The following is a 22733-nucleotide window of genomic DNA, read 5'->3' on the forward strand; positions in this document are numbered from 1 at the left end:
GACTCTTGTACAGTATTAGTAGAAATGTAAACTGGTATGGCCATTAGAGAAAACAGGGGAAGTCCCTAAAAAGTTAAAACTAGAACAATAACACTTCTGGGTATATAGCCAAAAAAAGTGAAATCAGTCTCAGGAAGAGAAATTTGCATCCCAATGTTCACTATTTACATTAGCCAAGATACAAACACATTATGAGCATCAGTTGGTGTATGAACATGTGAAGAAAATGTGGTATATATTCACAATGGAGTATTATTCAGCCATGAGAAAAAAGGAAATTCTGCCATTTTCAACGTGGATCAACCTGGAGGACATTATGTTGAATAAATAAGTTACTCTGAGGCCCAAGTGTCTGTGGTGATACACATGTTTTCAAAGGCAGCGGAGTGACCTTGGGCAGAGCATTTGGCATGCCTGAGGCTAAGGTTGCCAGCAGATTCTGGCCAGAATGGTGACAACACTACTTCCAAGCATGGCTTGCAGAATCTATGGAACCATTCCACAGACCTTAGCCCATAGAGACCCTCCCATGGACAGAGCCAAAACCTGAATGTCTTTCGTTTATTTATGTTTCTCAGATGATAAACCACTTGAGGATAAATATAATAGGGGAGGAAAGGTCACCCTGGGGGCAAGGTCCCACCTTACAATTATTTGTTGCTAGGCACCTGGGGCTTTCCACCCTGGTGACCTGGCCTATCATTCCTACTCTGCTCATGTCTGCCTACTACATTATCATTTACTAATGCTTTCCCCTTTAAATCTAATACATGAGCTTTGTCCCAACAGGAAACATTCCATAGTGGTACCAACTGAAAATCTGGAGTAAGGAACTAAAATCAATTCTGGTTCCAGATCCGGCTGGACTTGACAGCCATCTTTATGAAGCTTTTCTTTTTTTTTTTTTTCTTTTATTAATTTTACTAGGGTAACATCAATAAATCAGGGTACATATGTTCAAAGAAAACATGTCCAGGTTATCTTGTCAATCAATTATGTTGCATACCCATCACCCAAAGTCAGATTGTCCTCCGTCACCTTCTATCTAGTTTTCTTTGTGCCCCCCCCCGCGTAACCACCACACTCATCAATGTCTCTTAGTCTCGCTTTTATGTCCCACCTACATATGGAATAATGCAGTTCCTGGATTTTTCTGATTTACTTATTTCACTTCGTATAATGTTATCAAGATCCCATCATTTTGCTGTAAATGATCCGATGTTATCATTTCTTATGGCTGAGTAGTATTCCATAGTGTGTATGTGCCACATCTTCTTTATCCAGTCATTTATTGAAGGGCTTTTTGGTGGTTTTCATGTCCTGGCCACTGTGAATAATCCTGCAGTGAACATGGGGGCTGCATGTGTCTTTACGTATCAATGTTTCTGAGTTTTGGGGGTATATACCCAGTAGAGGGATTGCTGGGTCATAAGGTAGTTCTATTTTCAGTCTTTTGAGGAACCACCATACTTTCTTCCATAATGGTTGTACTACTTTACATTCCCACCAACAGTGAATGAGGGTTCCTTTTTCTCCACAGCCTCTCCAACATTTGCTATTACCTGTCTTGTTAATAATAGCTAATCTAATAGGTGTGAGGTGGTATCTCATTGCAGTTTTGATTTGCATTTCTCTAATAACTAAAGAAGATGAGCATCTTTTCATATATCTGTTGGCCATTTGTATTTCTTCCTGGGAGAAGTGTCTGTTCATGTCCTCTTCCCATTTTTTTATTGGATTGTTTGTTGGTTTGTTGTTGAGTTCTATGAGTTCTTTGTATATTTTGGATATTAGGCCCTTATCTGAGCAGTTGTTTGAAAATATCATTTCCCATTTAGTTGGCTGTCTGTTTATTTTGTTGTCAGTTTCTCTTGCTGAGCAAAAACTTCTTAGTCTGATGTAGTCCCATTCATTAATTTTTGCCTTCACTTCTCTTGCCTTTGGAGTCAAATTCATAAAATGCTCTTTAAACCCCAGGTCATTGAGTTTAGAACCTATGTCTTCTTCTATGCACTTTATTGTTTCAGGTCTTATATTTAGATCTTTGATCCATTTTGAATTAATTTTAGTACAAGGGGACAACTGTAGTCCAGTTTCATTCTTTTGCATGTGGGGCTTTCCAGTTTTTCCAGCACCATTTGTTGAAGAGGCTTTCTTTTCTCCATTGTGTGTTGTTGGCCCCTTTATCAAAAATTATTTGACCATATATATGTGGTTTTATTTCTGGGCTTTCTATTCTGTTCCATTGGTCTGAGTGTCTATTTTTCTGCCAATACCATGCTGTTTTATTGTCGTGGCCCTATAATATAGTTTGAAGTCAGGTATTGTAATGCCCCCAGCTTCATTCTTTTTCTTTAGGATTGCTTTGGCTATTTGGGGTTTTTTATAGTTCCATATAAATCTGATGAGTTTTTGTTCCATTTCTTTAAAAAATGTCATTGGAATTTTGATGGGAATTGCATTAAATTTGTATATTGCTTTGGGTAATATGGCCATCTTGATTATATTTATTCTTCCTAACCAAGAACAAGGAATATTCTTCCATCTCATTGTATCTTTTTCGATTTCCCTTAACAATGGTTTGTAGTTTTCATTATATAAGTCCTTTACATTCTTTGTTATGTTTAGTCCTATTTTTTGTTGTTGTTGTTGCAATCGTGAAGGGGATTATTTTTTTTAGTTCGTTCTCAAATGTTTCATTGTTGGCATATAGAAAGGCTATGGACTTTTGTATGTTAATTTTGTATCCTGCGACCTTACTGTATTGGCTTATTGTTTCTAGTAGTCTTTTTGTGGATTCTTTGGGGTTTTTGAAGTATAGGATCATATCATCTGCAAAAAGTGATCCCTTTACTTCTTCTTTTCTGATATGGATGCCTTTGTCTTGTCTGATTGCTCTGGCTAGAACCTCTAGTACCACATTAAATAAGAGTGGAGAGAGTGGACAACCCTGTCTTGTTCCTGATTTAAGGGGGAAAGCCTTCAGTTTAGTGCCATTTAATATGATGTTAGCTGATGGTTTATCATATATGGCCTTTATCGTGTTGAGATATTTTCCTTCTTTCCCATTTTGTTGAGAGTCTTAAACATAAAATTGTGTTGTATTTTATCAAATGCCTTTTCTGCATCTATTGATAAGATCATGTGGTTTTTGTTCTTTGTTTTGTTGATATGGTGTATTACGTTAACCGTTTTATGTATGTTGAACCATCCTTGAGATTCTGGGATGTATCCCACTTGATCAGGATGTATTATTTTTTAATATGTTGTTGTATTCCATTCGCTAGTATTTTGTTTAGTATTTTAGCATCTGTATTCATTAGAGATATTGGTCTGTAGTTTTCTTTTTTTGTGCCATCCTTGCCTGGTTTCGGTATGAGGGTTATGTTGGCCTCATAAAATATGTTTGGAAGTATTGCTTCTTCTTCAATTTTTTGGAAGACTTTCAGTAGAATAGGAACCAAGTCTTCTTTGAATGTTTGATAAAATTCGCTAGTATAGCCATCTGGGCCTAGACTTTTATTTTTGGGGCGGTTTTTAATGGTTTTTTCTATTTCGACAAAAGAAAAATTTATTTAAAGTTTCTACACAAACTTTTTTAAAGATTCAACAAAAGATTAGAAGAAAACAAAAAGTTATCCCATAAATAACCACTACCAGCAAATGAATTTTCTGGGAAGAGGCCCTGGCCGGTTGGCTCAGTGGTAGAGCATCGGCCTGGCGTGTGGAGTCCTGGGTTCAATTCCCGGCCAGGGCACACAGGAGAAGCGCCCATCTGCTTCTTCACCCCTCCTCCTCTCCTTCCTCTCTGTCTCTCTCTTCCTCTCCCACAGGCAAGGCTCCATTGGAGTAAAGTTGTCCCGGGCGCTGAGAATGGCTCCATGGCCTCTGCCTCAGGCACTAGAATGGCTCTGGTTGTGACAGAGTGACACCCCAGATGGGCAGAGCATCGGCCCCTGGTGCGCATGCCGGGTGGATCTCTGTCAGGCGCATGCGGGAGTCTGTCTGACTGCCTCCCTGTTTCCAGACAAATAAAAAAAAAAATTTCTGGGAAGATAATTACCTGCTGGCTGGACCCTCAGAGCTGTCTGATCTGTCTGCTGTTTTGTGATGGAAGTCCAGGTGCCATCCGGATCCTGAATCCACTCCGCTGCCTCACAGAAGAGCTGGCCTTGATCTGAGGGCTGCAGGCTCCCTATGGACAGCCTGAAGGTGGCCGCTCCCTGCTTGTCCAGTCGCACGTCCCCTGCCACAAACCTCTCTGCATACGAGGGCCCAGGCATCAGTATAAAGTCTCTGGAGAGGGAAATAATCTTGATGGGTGGACTTTCTCCATCCTGCATCAGGTTCCAGGTGACAGACAGGTGGGTGTGCTGCACTGTGGCTTTGGTGGCCTCACAGGTCAGTTCTAATGGCTCACCTTCCTCCTTACTGAGAAAATGAGGACTCATGGTGGCAGAGAGTGTGACTGGAATAACTGAAAGGAAAGAAATGTTGATAATCGATTGGACCAATACCTGTCAGACTAGCCTCCGTAGATGAAGATGGTGCCCTAACCCACTATCAGTAAAGTACATTTTTTGAGTTTCTCTTCAGTAGCCATGGGTGTTCCCTGTGGCAAACACTGCATCTATGTACACACAGAGACATTCCCTGTGGCAAACACTGCATCTATATATGTACACACAGAGAATGGCTCACTGATGTACTGACCCTGATTCAACGTTTTCAGCTTAGGCTGTAACCAATTGCTACTTGGACACAGAGTATTTAGAGGGGGAAGGCCAAGGAGGCTAGAAAACTTTGATTTGGACCCTAAATCTGTTAATATTTGACTACATGAACCGGAGCAAGTTGCTGCACTTCTTGGGCCTTAACCTGCTCCTTTATTTTAGAAAATAATAATTCTTAAATAATCTGTTATCTGTCATTCAGAGCCAAAATCAAACCCTTACTAAAGTTTTGATAAACAGCCTGCTACCTTATCATTCTCTCCTTCCTTAGAGGAAGTGACACAGCTTAAGTAAAGGCAACACTTAGATTCAATCAGTGAATACTTTCTAAGCATCTACTTAGTGCTCACCACTATGCAAGGTGCTGAGATAAGTGTTCTTTTCTCCTCGAGTTTAGGGTGAGGCAGAACAGAGTCAGAAGTGGCCAATTACCACATAAATGGGTGAGTGCTATAAGAGTGATATGAACAGAGCATCAAGAGGAAACAAAGATTATAATACTTCCTGAGACAGTCAGGACAGGTTTCATAGTTCAGGTACTATCTAAATGGGGTCCTGAAGTATATAGGTAGGAGTTTGCTAAGCTGAAAAGGGTGGACAAAATATTCTAGGCAGAGGGATAAAATGCTAACTGCAAGAACTATTTCCCCTCTATGCTAGAAAATGGTAGTTTGAACATAAGCATTCCGAAGTTAATTACTTACTTCCTATGATATTAATACCAGCGCTTTTCAAGTTAATGTCTGCCCAACAGAAGACATAACATGGTGAGAGCCCTCAAAGCTTTAGCTGATGCTATTGTTACTGTCAACCTATGGATAGCTGTGGGCAAGGCCTTGGGAAGACCACACACTATTCTCCATCTTCATGAGAAAGTTGATTGGAAAAATTAATTAAGAGCTTTAGAAAATATGAAATATCTATTTGGACAAATCTCCAAAATATCCAGTGGGGCATATGAGCTCTTTTGCCAAAGCAAACAGCAAAATATGAACCCATGTCACATTGCAAGGCATTGTGATGGCAGAGATGCTGGCTTCTCAGGCTGCCTAGCAGAAGAGGCCAACAGCTTACCAATCAGAGTAGTCTTTGCACTGTAACTTCCATAGTATCTGTCATCAGTGTTCGGTGTGTGACACTCATATTCACCAGAATCCTTTGCCTGGAGCTTTGAGATGTGCAACAAGACTGAGTTGCCCTGGACCCTCTCCACATAGATGTCCCTGCTTCGTACCCGCTGCGCATATACTGCGTAAGAGAAGGCGGTATCTACGGTGCTAATGATCTGGATTTCTTGGTCCGGGGCTCGTGGCAGGTAAACAGACCACTGGAACTGCTGCTCAGAAGGCCCCTGGTGGCCAGTTACATTGCAGCCAATGCTGACAGGGTAACCTTCAGCTCGAAACAGCGGTCCTTTCTGAACTGTTACTTCTCTCTGGCCAACGCTGAGCTTAGCTTGCAAGTAGGAGAAAGAAAGGGGAATAAAAATAGATTAGCATCCCAATTCCCAACATGTTGCCTTCTGTAGCTCCCTGTATTACAATTCTAGTAAATGAGATCGCAGGTTATTAGCTAATCATCAACTCAAACATTCAACACCTTCTTTTTTGTTTGTTTGTTTGTTTGTTTGTTTGTTTTTTACAGAGGCAGAGATAGACAGGGACAGACAGACAGGAATGGAGAGAGATGAGAAGCATCAATCATTAGTTTCTCGTTGTGCGTTGCGACTTCTTAGTTGTTCATTGATTGCTTTCTCATATGTGCCTTGACCGCGGGCCTTCAGCAGACCGAGTAATCCCTTGCTGGAGCCAGCGACCTTGGGTCCAAGCTGGTGAGCTTTTTGCTCAAACCAGATGAGCCCGCGCTCAAGCTGGCGACGTTGGGGTCTCGAACCTGGATCCTTCCGCATCCCAGTCTGATGCTCTATCTACTGCACCACCGCCTGGTCAGGCTCAACATCTTCTTTAGGCCAAGGCTTAATGAGCTAATTGTTCTTTTATAACTTTAATATCCATTGTAATCTCTAGCCTCGTAGAAACAAGTCTAGCTTCCGGGTAACAAGGCCCCTACCATGAAACATATGCTTATCTAAGTGCACTAACTTTTTTTTTTTTTTTTGTATTTTTCCGAAGCTGGAAACGGGGAGGCAGTCAGACAGACTCCTGCATGCGCCAGACCGGGATCCACCTGCATGCCCACCAGGGGGCAATTCTCTGCCCCTCTCGGGCGTTGCTCTGTTGCATCCAGAACCATCCTAGCGCCTGAGGCAGAGGCCACAGAGCCATCCTCAGCGCCCGGGGCCATCTTTGCTCCAATGGAGCCTCCCTGCGGGAAGGGAAGAGAGAGACAAAGAGGAAGGAGAGGGGGAGGGGTGGAGAAGCAGATGGGCGCCTCTCCTGTGTGCCCTGGCCAGGAATCAAACCCGGGACTCCTGCACGCCAGGCCGAAGCTCTACCACTGAGCCAACCAGCCAGGGATCTAAGTGAACTAACTTTAAAGTAAATATGATGCATGATTATTCACCCTTACATTATTTTCTGGGAAAATTCAGCAGGTACTTCCCTAAGTTTCAAATTCCTTGGTAGCCTTTCTTATAAGTCATTGTAGGAGAGACAGTCTCCAGAGCTGCCCATGGGCCATGGTTTTTCCTGCGAGTTGGTTGAACTATATGTAGCTCCTGGCCACATCTGATGCAACCTCAGCTAAAATTAGCATCTGAAGAGATAGCAGTTCTTCCTTTCCATACTGTGGAGGGGTTTTTATTTTGTAATTTTTTAAAAGAGCCACTACAGCTTTATTGAAAAGCTTCATAAAGGCGGCCTGCTCCATATCCTGGTTGGCGTGTGCAGATAGTGAGCGAGAGATTCCTCCGAGCGCCCTGGGAGTGGGCGCCCGCCCGTGTTACCAGACAGAGGGGCAGAGTCAGAGGTCTTTGTGTGGGTGGAAGCCCTGCCTGATTATGCTAGCAGCTCTGACTGTTTGAGCCTTACCCAGAGCCCTGTGCGGAGTGGGAATACAGTGGGGATTTGCCAGCTCTTTGAGCCTCTTACTCTCCAGGCAGAGGCAGCAGCAACCCCATAGCTGGATCATCAGGCTACTAATTCGGGAAGGAAAGACTAGGAGAGAGGCTCCGGGAACACGGACTCTCTCACTGTCGGAGCCTACAAATGCTAATGAGCCTCAACTGCCAATGAGACTGAAGACCAATATATGACATCGCCATAGAGACTTATCAACTGCAAACCTCTACCTAAGCGTGCCACAGGGGCAGAACTCGGGGTACAGAGTCACCGACCAGGGAGAGAGAGAGAAAAGAAAAAGCAAAAAGATAACCTCTCAAAATCAAGAATAATCCACAGTCTTTATAACCTTTCCCATTTTATTATATATGTTTGTTTGTTTCCCTTATCTTCATGTCTTGATTATTTTCTTCCTCTTCCAATTTGGTCATCTAATTCTCTGCCAGTCTTACTCTCTCCTCTCCTTGAACTACACTACTTATAAGTGTTACATCTCCCATTATCTTTTCTTTCTTCTTCCTTTCTCTCTATGAAGGTTGTACTCCAAAACCCTTAACTCTCTCTCTCTCTCTCTACTTTTATTCTTTTTTCTTCTTTTAGTGGTTCCCTCTTTTTTTTTCTTTCTTTTCTCCCTCTATATTAGTTTCTTCCTTTCTCCTTTAAGTCTCCTTTCATTCAATCCTCAATAATGAACAAATTATCTTATCTGGGACTCAAATTTATGTTTGTGGTGCTTAGAGGTTCTTACTCTCCAGGCAGAGGCAGCAGCAAAGTACTTTGCTTTTTTAACTCACTAGCAGTGCTCCCAACCCCGGCTCTCCATTTTATCTAATTCTTGTTTCACTAAATACAATAGTAATTTTTAAATTTTTCCCCCCTTTTTCCTGTTTCCCTCTTATTTCTCTCATCATATCTCTTAGTCAACCAACACCTAAAAGCAAATCATTTTATTCTTGACCCAAATTTTTTCCTTTTTGCATTTTGTGGGTCCATACTCCCTTTTTTGCCCCTTTATTACTTCTCCCCAACTCAGGCCCTCCATTATAGGTATTGTTTGTTCTATTTAACACAATATAATTCAGAGTTCACCACAAAATTTTCTCAAGAAGGAGGGGAGAGGAGAGGAAAAAAAGAGGGGGGGATAAATTTAAAAAAAAATTTTTAATTCTTTTTTATTTTTTTAACTTTTTATTCTTTATTAATTTTCATTAATACTATCAACAAAACTGCCCTCAGATGCCATTAAGAAAAATGAAATAGAATATCATGGATACAAAAGAAAGAGAGGTAACACAGATAGATGAGGAAAAATCTATGGAGAAAAAATTTAATATATTGGAAACCTTGGAGCTAAATGACAGAGAATTTAAAATAGAAATCCTAAAAATACTCAGAGATATACAAGAAAACACAGAAAGGCAATTTAGGGAGCTCAGAAAACAACTCAATGAACACAAAGAATATATTACCAAGGAAATTGAAACTATAAAAACAAATCAGAGATGAAAAACTCAATTCACAAGCTAAAAAATGAGGTAACAAGCTTAGCTAATAGAATAGGCCAGATAGAAGGTAGGATTAGTGAAATAGAAGACAAGCAACTTGAGGCACAACAGAGAGAAGAAAAAAGAGACTCAAAAATTAAAAAAAAAATGAGATAGCCCTACAGGAATTTTCTGACTCCATCAAAAAGAATAACATAAGAATAATAGGTATATCAGAGGAAGAAGATAGAGAAAATGGAATGGAGAACATATTCAAACAAATAATAGATGAGAACTTCTCAAGCCTCTGGAATGAAAGCCTCAAATTCAGGAAGCAAACAGAACTCTGAGTTTTCTTAACCCCAACAAACCTACTCCAAGGCACATCATAATGAAATTGGCACAAACCAACGACAAAGAAAAAATTCTCAAGGCAGCCAGGAAAACAAGAATACAACATATAAAGGAAGGCCCATTAGATTATCATCAAATTTCTCAACAGAAACTCTACAAGCTAGAAGAGAGTGGACCCCAATATTTAAAGCCCTGAAAGAGAGGAACTTTCAGCCACGAATACTATACCCATCAAAGCTATCCTCAAATACGAAGGAGAAATAAAAACATTCACAGATACAGAAAAGATGAGGAAATTTATCATCAGAAAACCCCCACTCCAGGAATTACTAAAGGGGGTTCTCCAACCAGATACAAAGAACAAAAAAACCCAAAACTACAAGTAAAAGCTCCACCAAGAACACAATAAAACCAAATTTAAACTGTGACAACAAAAAAAGGGGGGGGGGGGAGAAGGGAGATAAACAGTAGCAAAGGAAAATGGAGTGCAAAAGTACTCACAAGATAGTGCACTACAATGAACAGGGTAGAAAGCCTTTTCATTACTTAATGGTAACCACCATTGAAAAAAACCACCACAGAAGCACATGATTTAAAAAAGATAGCAACAGAGGAAAGATGTATGGAATACAACCAAACAAAAACAAAAGATAAAAAAACAAAAGAGAAGGATCAAACAAGACACAAAACTAACAGAAAGCAATGTATAAAATGGCAATAGGGAACTCACAAGTGTCAATGATTACATTAAATGTAAACGGATTAAACTCACCAATAAAAAGGCACAGAGTAGCAGAATGGATTAAAAAAGAAAATCCAACTGTATGCTGCCTACAAGAAACTCATCTAAGCAACAAGGATAAAAACAAATTCAAAGTAAAAGTCTGGAAAACAATACTCCAAGCAAATAACAACCAAAAAAAAAGCAGGCGTAGCAATACTCATATCTGATAATGCTACTACAAGACAGCAAAAGTACTCAGAGACAAAAATGGTCATTTCATAATGATTAAGGGGACACTGAAACAAGAAGACATAATAATTCTTAATATATATGCACCAAACCAAGGAGCACCAAAATATATGACCTTAAAACAAAAACTGACAAAAATACAATCATACTTGGAGACTTCAATACACTGTTGATGGCTCTAGATTGGTCATCCAAACAGAGACTCAGTAAAGATATATTGTCCTTAAATAAAACACTAGAGCACCTGGATATGATAGACATCTACAGAACATTTCACCCCAAAGTGACAGAGTATACATTTTTCTTCAGTGTACATGGATCATTCTCAAGAATTGACCATATGTTGGGCCACAAAAACAACATCAGCAAATTCAGAAAAATCGAAGTTGTACCAAGCATATTTTCTGATCATAAAACCTTGAAACTAGAATTCAACTGCAAAAAAGAGGAAAAAAACTCCACAAAAATGTGAAAACTAAACAACATACTTTAAAAAAATGAATGAGTCAAAGAAGAAATAAGTGCAGAGATCAAAAGATATATACAGACAAAGGAAAATAATAATACAACATAGCAGAATCTATGGGATGCAACAAAAGCGGTGATAAGAGGGAAGTTCATATCACTTCAGGCCCATATGAACAAACAAGAGAGCCCAAGTGAACTACTTAACTTCACACCTTAAGGAACTGGAAAAAGAAGAACAAAGACAACCCAAAGCCAGCTGAAGAAAGGAGATAATAAAAATCAGAGCATAAATAAATGAAATAGAGAACAGAAAAATTATAGAAAAAATTAATAGAACAAGGAGCTGGTTCTTTGAAAAGATCAACAAAATTGACAAACCCTTGGCAAGACTTACCAAGGAAAAAAGAGAAAGAACTCATATAAACAAAATCCAAAATGAAAGAGGAGAAATCACCACGGACACGTAGATATACAAAGAATTATTGTGGAATACTATGAAAAACTTTATGCCACTAAATTCAACAATCTAGAAGAAATGGATAAATTCCTAGAACAATACAACCTTCCTAGACTGAGTCAAGAAGAAGCAGAAAGCCTAAACAGACCTATTAGTAGAGAATAGAAAAAACTATTAAAAACCTCCCCAAAAATAATAGTCCAGGCCTAGATGGCTATACCAGCGAATTTTATCAAACATTCAAAGAAGACTTGGTTCCTATTCTACTGAAAGTCTTCCAAAAAATTGAAGAAGAAGCAATACTTCCAAACATATTTTATGAGGCCAACATAACCCTCATACCGAAACCAGGCAAGGATGGCACAAAAAAAGAAAACTACAGACCAATATCTCTAATGAATACAGATGCTAAAATACTAAACAAAATACTAGCGAATGGAATACAACAACATATTAAAAAATAATACATCCTGATCAAGTGGGATACATCCCAGAATCTCAAGGATGGTTCAACATACATAAAACGGTTAACGTAATACACCATATCAACAAAACAAAGAACAAAAACCACATGATCTTATCAATAGATGCAGAAAAGGCATTTGATAAAATACAACACAATTTTATGTTTAAGACTCTCAACAAAATGGGAAAGAAGGAAAATATCTCAACACGATAAAGGCCATATATGATAAACCATCAGCTAACATCATATTAAATGGCACAAAACTGAAGGCTTTCCCCCTTAAATCAGGAACAAGACAGGGTTGTCCACTCTCTCCACTCTTATTTAATGTGGTACTAGAGGTTCTAGCCAGAGCAATCAGACAAGACAAAGGCATCCATATCAGAAAAGAAGAAGTAAAGGGATCACTTTTTGCAGATGATATGATCCTATACTTCAAAAACCCCAAAGAATCCACAAAAAGACTACTAGAAACAATAAGCCAATACAGTAAGGTCGCAGGATACAAAATTAACATACAAAAGTCCATAGCCTTTCTATATGCCAACAATGAAACATTTGAGAACGAACTAAAAAAAATAATCCCCTTCACGATTGCAACAACAACAACAAAAAATAGGACTAAACATAACAAAGAATGTAAAGGACTTATATAATGAAAACTACAAACCATTGTTAAGGGAAATCGAAAAAGATACAATGAGATGGAAGAATATTCCTTGTTCTTGGTTAGGAAGAATAAATATAATCAAGATGGCCATATTACCCAAAGCAATATACAAATTTAATGCAATTCCCATCAAAATTCCAATGACATTTTTTAAAGAAATGGAACAAAAACTCATCAGATTTATATGGAACTATAAAAAACCCCAAATAGCCAAAGCAATCCTAAAGAAAAAGAATGAAGCTGGGGGCATTACAATACCTGACTTCAAACTATATTATAGGGCCACGACAATAAAACAGCATGGTATTGGCAGAAAAATAGACACTCAGACCAATGGAACAGAATAGAAAGCCCAGAAATAAAACCACATATATATGGTCAAATAATTTTTGATAAAGGGGCCAACAACACACAATGGAGAAAAGAAAGCCTCTTCAACAAATGGTGCTGGAAAAACTGGAAAGCCCCACATGCAAAAGAATGAAACTGGACTACAGTTGTCCCCTTGTACTAAAATTAATTCAAAATGGATCAAAGATCTAAATATAAGACCTGAAACAATAAAGTACATAGAAGAAGACATAGGTTCTAAACTCAATGACCTTGGTTTAAAGAGCATTTTATGAATTTGACTCCAAAGGCAAGAGAAGTGAAGGCAAAAATTAATGAATGGGACTACATCAGACTAAGTAGTTTTTGCTCAGCAAGAGAAACTGACAACAAAATAAACAGACAGCCAACTAAATGGGAAATGATATTTTCAAACAACTGCTCAGATAAGGGCCTAATATCCAAAATATACAAAGAACTCATAGAACTCAACAACAAACCAACAAACAATCCAATAAAAAAATGGGAAGAGGACATGAACAGACACTTCTCCCAGGAAGAAATACAAATGGCCAACAGATATATGAAAAGATGCTCATCTTCTTTAGTTATTAGAGAAATGCAAATCAAAACTGCAATGAGATACCACCTCACACCTATTAGATTAGCTATTATTAACAAGACAGGTAATAGCAAATGTTGGAGAGGCTGTGGAGAAAAAGGAACCCTCATTCACTGTTGGTGGGAATGTAAAGTAGTACAACCATTATGGAAGAAAGTATGGTGGTTCCTCAAAAGACTGAAAATAGAACTACCTTATGACCCAGCAATCCCTCTACTGGGTATATACCCCCAAAACTCAGAAACATTGATACGTAAAGACACATGCAGCCCCCATGTTCACTGCAGGATTGTTCACAGTGGCCAGGACATGAAAACCACCAAAAAGCCCTTCAATAAATGACTGGATAAAGAAGATGTGGCACATATACACTATGGAATACTACTCAGCCATAAGAAATGATGACATCGGATCATTTACAGCAAAATGGTGGGATCTTGATAACATTATACAAAGTGAAATAAGTAAATCAGAAAAATCCAGGAACTGCATTATTCCATATGTAGGTGGGACATAAAAGCGAGACTAAGAGACATTGATGAGTGTGGTGGTTACGTGGGGGGGGGGGGGGGCACAAAGAAAACTAGATAGAAGGTGACGGAGGACAATCTGACTTTGGGTGATGGGTATGCAACATAATTGATTGACAAGATAACCTGGACATGTTTTCTTTGAACATATGTACCCTGATTTATTGATGTTACCCTAGTAAAATTAATAAAAGAAAAAAAAAAAAAAGAAAAGCTTCATAAAGATGGCTGTCAAGTCCAGCCGGATCTGGAACCAGAATTGATTTTAGTTCCTTACTCCAGATTTTCAGTTGGTACCACTATGGAATGTTTCCTGTTGGGACAAAGCTCATGTATTAGATTTAAAGGGGAAAGCATTAGTAAATGATAATGTAGTAGGCAGACATGAGCAGAGTAGGAATGATAGGCTAGGTCACCAGGGTGGATAGCACAGGTGCCCAGCAACAAATAATTGTAAGGTGGGACCTTGCCCCCAGGATGACCTTTCCTCCCCTAGTATATTTCTCCTCAAGTGGTCTAGCCCCTGACCTTTCATATTATTAGTCATGTGGTAGAACCCCCCCCCTTAGAGGAGGACCAGGGGCCAGAGAATAGCATGATTCAACCTTTACAAGACCACTTATTTATTTATTTATTTATTTATTTTGTATTTTTCTGAAGCTGGAAATGGGGAGAGACAGTCAGACAGACTCCCGCATGCGCCCGACAGGGATCTACCCGGCACGCCCACCAGGGGGCGGTGCTCTGCCCACCAGGGGGCAATGCTCTGCCCCTCCGGGGTGTCGCTCTGCTGCAACCAGAGCCACTCTAGCGCCTGGGGCAGAGGCCAAGGAGCCATCCCTAGCGCCCAGGCCATCTTTGCTCCAATGGAGCCTCACTGCTGGAGGGGAAGAGAGAGATAGAGAGGAAGGAGAGGGGGAGGGGTGGAGAAGCAGATGGGCACTTCTCCTGTGTGCCCTGGCCGGGAATCGAACCCGGGTGCCCCGCACGCCAGGCCGACCTCTACCGCTGAGCCAACTGGCCAGGGCCACAAGACCACTTCTTGAAAGCATTAAACCTCAGAGAGAATATCTAGGCCTCAGCTGTGCTTCAGCTCCAGGCCCAGAAAAACAGCTAGGCCAGGCCAGTGACTCCACACATCTCAGCTGACATCAGGAACAGAGGGGGTGACTGATGACCCCCCTACCCTAGCGCTGACCAATCAGTGGAAACCAGGACCCTGAAAGAGCACACCTGGGAAGCTGATGAATATTCTATTAAAACCCTCCTTGGGACCTCCCCTAAAATCCCTACCCTTAAAAGCCCTTAGGATGCAGGACCTAGCAGGTCTCTCTCTTTTTCTGGAGTATGCCTATGTATCTCTCTCTCTCTCTCTCTCCCTCCTTCTCTCTCTCCTCTAAGCTCCAAGAGCCCTTCTTTTGCCTCTGTAACTTGTTTCCTGAGCCCCTTTCTTCCATGGCTCATTTCTACCTTTCTGACTTTCTAAATACACTTTCTCTTACAGTTTGAGTCTTGCCTCTGAATTCTTTCTCAGCCAGAGCTCAAGCACTGAGTTTGCTGAACTGAAGTCTAACTGCTGATAACGCTCTGGTGCAATTTCACCACCAACAGAAACATTTCCCCTGATATACACATTTTCAAAATCAAGCATTTAGCAGAAATTAAAATGTGTTTATTTATTATATTAAAGGTTAGTTTGTGTTATCGAAAGAACCAAGAAGAGATGACAGAGATGCCACAAGGGTGAATGAGACCTTTTGCTAGGGCTGAGGGCCCATGGAAGGGGATGATGAGGTGGAGAGACACAAGAAGAGGTCACAGGTTGGGTGAGCTGGTTTGAAGGAATTAGCTGACTGGGGTTCATGAGATGATATGGAAGAAGCAGAACACCTCTGAACTGTGTGACTCTACAGGACAAAGAGTAAAGGAGACTGAGGAAAACATGAGAGAAAGGAAAAATGACATTACAGGGATCGTGACAAGGCTGAGTATAGACATTTTGGAAGAAAAACACTTTGGTAAAAGGGGGCCTACAAAAGTGAACAGAAAGGGTAAGCAGGCCCCTGATATAGTCAACTAAAAACTGCATGTGTTGTGTGTGTTTAATGCAAACCAGAAAACATACATCCAACCAACCAATCACCCAACCACACACATTTCCAGCAATAATTTAAAAGACACTAATTTATTCATAGATCCCAATTTTATATTTATTTTATATTTACATTATACCTAGAAATAGAAGTCAAATCCATCTAAGAACATTTTAAGTTGTTACTTACCCAAAAATATTATACTACAGAAGCAACTGAAAACATTTTCAGCAATGCCAGCCAGTCTGAGACATATGTCTTTGAGAGATGTGTGCTCGGTGCACCAGGCACCCCGTGGAAGGACACCCACGGCTATACTGCTCGTTAGAGCCCCAAACTACAGACTACCCAATGTCCATCAATAGTAGAATAGATGAACTCAGCATACTCCTAAACTGGAATAGTATACAAAAATGAAAGTGGATAAATGCAACCAGTTGCAATAATATGAATAACTATGTTTAATCAAAGCTGCAAAATATGTTTGAATCTTTTTGACTATAGAGGATGATCCTACTCTTTACAGTTTTAAAACAGGCAATGCTACACTATATTGTTTAGTGATGCAAACACAAGGGTGAATTTTTTTTTTTTAAAGCCAGGAAGTGGTTATCATGAAAGTCAGAAAAGTGACTGTGTGGGGGGTAGGTTGTGATCTGAACGGGGCTCATGGCAGGAAAAGTGGTGCTTCTAGAGTCCAAGCAATGTTCTATCTATTTCTACCTGGGTAGTAATCACATGGTTTTTACTTCTTACTTCTTTGTTCAATGGTACACTTATGTTTTATTAACTTTTCTTTTGTGTTACATTTCACAATAAAAATGCCTTTAAAAAATATGGTTTCTGAGGTACCACTAACCTGTTTATATCAGGGCATGTTTCTACTATGTTATTTTTGGTAGCCAGGCAACACTTCAATAACATTTTCTATGACTTTTCAGAGATAGGTACCACATTTGAAACATTTTATTGTGAAAACTTGAATTTCATTTTCTACTGCTTTATTTGCCAATTCAATAAATATTTATTCAACCACCTATAATATTTCTGATGCTTCAGAAACCAAGATACAAAGATGAGTTTAAGATAGTCTCTGACTTCTAAATTTTATAATTTTGTCAAGGAGGTTAATAGTCCTCATAGAATATGATAAAAATGCTTTGAGGAAGTTAAAGGAAGGAGAGATTATATATATATATATATATATATATATATATATATATATATATATATATATATATTTTTTTTTTTTTTTTTTTTAAGTGAGAAGAGGGGAGAGAGTGAGACAGACTCCCACATGCACCCCAACTGGCAGGATCCACCCAGCAACCCCTGTCTGGGGCTGATACATGAACCAACCGAGTTGTTCTCAGGGCCCAGGGCTGACGCTCGAATCAATGGAGCCACTGGCTGTGAGAGGAGAAGAGAGAAAGAAGGGGGAGAAGATGGGGGAGAGAAGCAGATGGCCACCTCTCATGTATGCCCTGACCAGGGATTGAACCAGGGATGTCTGCACACCAGGCCAACCCTCCATCCACTAAGCCAACCAGCAGGGCCAATATTATATTTTTTAAGGAGGGAAATAGGTCAGGTTTGTGAAAGAGACAATATTAGAAATGGACATTGGGGAACTGAAATTATTATGACAATTTAAGTGAGGAGACAGGGTCTTTTAGGTAAGGAGACTTCATGGAGACTGAAGGAGTAGAAATCAAAAGACTTATTAAAGGAAATAGGGAGTAATGAGATTAGGGGAAGAGGTACCTGAAAATTAATAGAAAAAAGACTGGGTAGGACATTTGGGTCCAGAACATGAAGGCCCTGACTCTCATGATTAAATGTTTGAATTTGATTGATTAGAGTCTAGACCATGGGGAATCCACTGAGTGTTTGAAAGGTCTTAGGAAAATTAAACGGACAGGTTTGGGCACCATGATGGAAATTAGAAACAGACAGAAGGCAATTATTGTAGCCCAGGAGAGAAATGAAGGCAATAGGAACGGAAAGAAAGGGACTACAGTTTGAAAGGTACCATGGTGATAAAATCTACAGTTTTCCAGTGTCTCAGATGCTTGGAGATAGTAGTGGTGGATGGAGGGATAGTAGGTAGGAAGAAATCAAAGATGACACCCAGGTTTTGTGAGGATGACTGGGGGAATGATGGTACCATTAACAGAAACAGGGATATCAGGAAGAGCTCCTATTGTGTGTTCACGGTGAGGAAGAAGGTAATGCATTTAATTTTGGATACTAAAGTTGAGTATCATGAAATAAATATAAAGGATATTCAGCAAATATTAGAAAATAATATTTAAATATACATATTTGTGCTCCAAAGTCTTCAGACCATTTGAAAATATGTATATTCTAATCCTTTCAAGAACTCTGTGATTTTTCTATATTTAGAATGTCAAACCTTATAAATGTTTGAGCCAGACTTGAACCTAGATTTGCAAATGCCACATTTCTGGCTGTCTCCGTTATTTTTCATGGCTTCCTGGAAATGGTTGTTTGTAGCCCAGGGAGAGTTCTGGGCTATGTAACTGGGCAGATTGAGCCAGTTACATATAAGTATTGGGAGTGTTAGGAAATATAAGGAAGAGGGCTAAAGAGAGACTACTAGAAAATCTCTCTATGTAGAGGGTTAGCTGAGGAACAAAAGCTATTGAAGGAAGAGTTAGGGAGATGAGTGGGCAGCCAGGACACAGCAGCTTGGAAACCAAAGGAGGCAAAATGTTCCAAAAAGAAAAGACTCATCAGCTCTGAGAAATGCTGCTGAGAGGCTGAGAATTCTAAAGGCAAGAGGAAGGTCCTTTCAGTTTAATGATGAGGACATCAGTGGAGATCTTTTTTTTTTTTTTTAATTTATTTTTTTTACAGAGACAGAGAGAGTCAGATAGAGGGATAGACAGGAACAGACAGACAGGAACAAAGAGATGAGAAGCATCAATCATTAGTTTCTCATTGCGCATTGCGACACCTTAGTTGTTCATTGATTGCTTTCTCATATGTGCCTTGACCATGGGCCTTCAGCAGACCGAGTTAACCCCTTGCTGGAGCCAGCGACCTTGGGTCCAAGCTGGTGAGTTTTGCCCAAACCAGATGAGCCCGCGCTCAAGCTGGCAACCTCGAGGTCTTGAACCTGGGTCCTCTGCATCCCAGTCCAACCTCTATCCACTGCGCCACTGCCTGGTCAGGCTCAGTGGAGATCTTTATGAAAGAGATTCCAATCAAGCAGAAGCATCAGGTTTCAAGGGTCTGAGGCCAATGCAGGAAGCATAAACTACTTCAAGAAATTTCACGCAGCCTTGGCTGGGTAGCTCAGTTGATTAGAAAGTCATCCCAATAAGCCAAGGTTACAGGTTTGATCCCTGGTCAGGGCACACAGAAGAATCAACCAATGAATGCATAAATAAGTGGAACAATAAATTGATCTTTCTCTTCCTTTCTGTCTCTCCAAAGTCAATGAATAAAAAAAAATTTTTCTTAACCCTTTGAGTAGTGAGTTTTTTTCATACTCACTGACTCCCGGGAGTGAGTTTTTTTTTTTCAAAAAATGAAATCAGTTACAGTTACAGTTTTATTAACTTAAAATCATGTTTCTTTGTTAACCAATTTATGGAAACAAGAACATACATTTGCCTTTCTTTAATGTTGCCTTACACATGTATAATCATACTCTGGATGGTCAGAGGGCACAAAGATGTACATGAACATTCGTACTACTCAAAAGGTTAAAGAAGTTTCATGCAGAAGGGAAAGAGAAGAGTAAGATGACAGCTGGAAAGAGCATCTGGGTAAGGAGCAGCAGTGAGGGCTGGGATGGACACAAGTGCTGTGGAGAGATGAATGAAGCCAGAGAGAGGATGATGAATGGAGTAAGGTCCTAATTTAGGCAGCAGGTCAAGAACATGATTTAGATAGTACTGCTTTCTCAGAAAAGCAAAAGATACAGTGTAGATGGTTCACAGGTATTTTTGAGGTGGAAAAGAATGATTGAAATGATTGAAGAGGTCAATTCAAATGTCTACGGCCCTGGCCTGGTGGTCCAGTGGATCAAGTGTCAACCTGGTGCACCAGAGGTCACAGGTTTGACACCCCCGCCCCAGGTCAGGGCACATACAAGAAGTAATCAATGAGTACACAACTAAATTGAACAACAAAGTAAAAAAAAAATGAGTTGATGCTTCTCTCTCTCTCTCCCTGACCCCTCTCTCTCCCTTCCTCTTTCTCTCTCAAGTGAATGGAAAAAAATTTGTAATGTCTCTGCATAGGGATCATACTCTAAAACATAAATATATCCTCTGTGGGATACCGTGTATATATGTCCCCTCCTCCTAAACAGTGAAGTACATTGGAAAACTGTCCTATTGCTGTCTCTTTTCATGGGCAGAGGAATAGATGCCCTGGCACAGCAGCTCCGAGTCCTGTGACTGCTGGGCACACAGCGTGGCAATGAGACACTGTATCGGAGCCATACTTCTGAAACACAAATAATTCCTTGATGGTACTGGCTTTTCTCAAAATTGTCACTTTGATTGCCAAATTTGCCATTTCAGTAGTATTTGAATAGAAGCCATTAGCCTAAACCATATAAAATGGTTCATATTTGACTAGTTTTGATACACAAAAACAGCAGCTTCAAATAATTCCACCTGATAGGAAACTTACCAGGAGAGCGAGGAACACAACACCAAGTCCTTTTGTTACACATACAAAAGCCTACATGTGTGGAGGCTGCGGCAACTTCTATTCATAATTTAGTGGAGTTTTATTTTTTCATGAATACAGTTTCAGTAAGACAAGGACATTCCCTACACCCAGGAACCTCCCATGTTAATGGCTTTCATTTGTAGGTTGTCTAGTTGTAGGGGGACAGATCCCTTACCCAAACTAAGGGCTAAGTCTGAGAGCTCATTTACCCATGCCATTAACCTCATCTAGCAACACATTATAACAGGATTAATCAATCTTTATATTTACTAAAAATATAAATAAATTAAAACAAATTTATTTTATTTATATTAAATTTGGAAATATATGCTAAAATTTTCTAAAGGAAAGGACCTTCCTCTTGCCTTTAGAAATGCAACTGATTACTTGGCTATCACTTAATTTCCTTCATTTCCCCCTTAATATTTGTGATGCCTATAAGTTTTTTCAAGTTACTTTCTGATTTATGTGTTCTTCATATAAAAACTGTGGTTCTATACAAAATTAGTGTTGAGGCTGACTCAGAATTTAGAAGAAATAAATATAGAACCTAGCCTAGGTCATTGTTTAAATGGGTTAAGGAAAAGCTTCCAATTTCTCCTTTTTGAACCGTGACTACTACTTTCTTTCCCTCAGACCTTCCAACCTGCTAACGACAACAAAGATTTTACAATTGTCTGACTTGCTCAATATAAGCCCAGCTTCCTCCTACACACAAGCCAAACACACACTCCAAGTTCACAGAGCACATACACTCGAGAATCACACTCAGACAACTGAACAGGACAAAAAAGAACACACCAGCCAACAGTCAAAGTCTCCCACCAGTCCGCCTAGCCATCCATACCTTCCGGGCCAGTGCAGTGGGCTGATCACCCTGCAACTGGTCCTAGTAATTTTCTTCTCGGCCACTTCTCCCTCCGTCATGCCCCAGATCTGATCCTTTTCTCACACTACCCAATGTCCCTTGTAACATAAGCCCAGTTCAACTCAAGGCAATGTTTATTAAGTGCCCCCTTGGCCCTTTTCATACTGTAGCCACAGCCCTGGTTACACTGACTAAAATTTCTCCTAGTTCCCCCACGGTTCCCATCATTCACTGCCAACACCAGAGAAGTGTGGCCTAGTTTTTCCTGTAGAAACCAAATTGTCCTGTTCTATCACCCAACAGTCCCTGGGACAAGAGAAACATGCAGAATGGTAACACTTACTCAGAAAGAGAAGGAAAGATGCCACATGTGGGATCCGTGCCATTGGGGCCAGGAGAGACCTTTCCTGGTGGTGTCACTGCAGTTGCTCATATACCAAGTGACAAATGCTATGCTCTCACTTCAAAGGCAAAGAGGAAGCAATGTGGTTTCCATCCCACTGAGAAGCAGAGATAGCTTTCTTGCAAAAGCAAAACTGGTTGCATTACGGTTCTTTGCTAACTGCTCCAATTTGGGTGTGAAAAAATTATCTTCCTGGGTGTTTGTTTATACAGATAAAAATAAGAAAACACAGGTCTCATTCTGACTAAAACCCATCAATGGGTAATCGCAAGGGAATTTAAGTAAACTGAATAAATAAAAAATCCAGCAGAAATATTCTTTTCTTAGCCCTGAGCTCCCCTCCCATCTTGGGAGAAGACAGGAGGTAGACCAGTTTGTTATTGACCTTTCTAAATGTAGGCTTGACCTAGGGCTGTGGTTGGCAAACTCATTAGTCAACAGAGCCAAATATCAACAGTACAACAATTGAAATTTCTTCTGAGAGCCAGATTTTTTAAATTTTATTTATTTTTTATTTACTTTATTTTATTTATTTATTTATTTATTTAT

The 22733-nt window shown here is 39.9% G+C and overlaps 1 protein-coding gene across 3 annotated transcripts in view; it reads right to left on the reverse strand.

The window, feature by feature from the left end:
* CD101 (CD101 molecule) overlaps positions 1-22212 on the reverse strand; it is a 47595-nt gene extending 25383 nt beyond the window's left edge. Inside the window, exons 1-3 of one of the 3 annotated variants that reach the window (XM_066268175.1) lie at positions 22125-22195; positions 5808-6188; positions 4064-4477 (exon numbers count right to left, since the gene is read on the reverse strand). In XM_066268175.1, the coding sequence (XP_066124272.1) occupies positions 4064-4477; positions 5808-6188; positions 22125-22167 (838 nt within the window). In that variant the 5' untranslated portion in view covers positions 22168-22195. Of the gene's footprint in view, positions 1-4063; positions 4478-5807; positions 6189-22124 lie in introns of all 3 variants that reach the window. The other 2 variants (XM_066268176.1, XM_066268177.1) reach the window with 2 other exon arrangements.
* Between the last annotated feature and the right edge of the window lie 521 nt (positions 22213-22733).

Source organism: Saccopteryx bilineata, chromosome 3 (genome assembly GCF_036850765.1).
Source record: "Saccopteryx bilineata isolate mSacBil1 chromosome 3, mSacBil1_pri_phased_curated, whole genome shotgun sequence".
NCBI lineage: Eukaryota > Metazoa > Chordata > Mammalia > Chiroptera > Emballonuridae > Saccopteryx > Saccopteryx bilineata.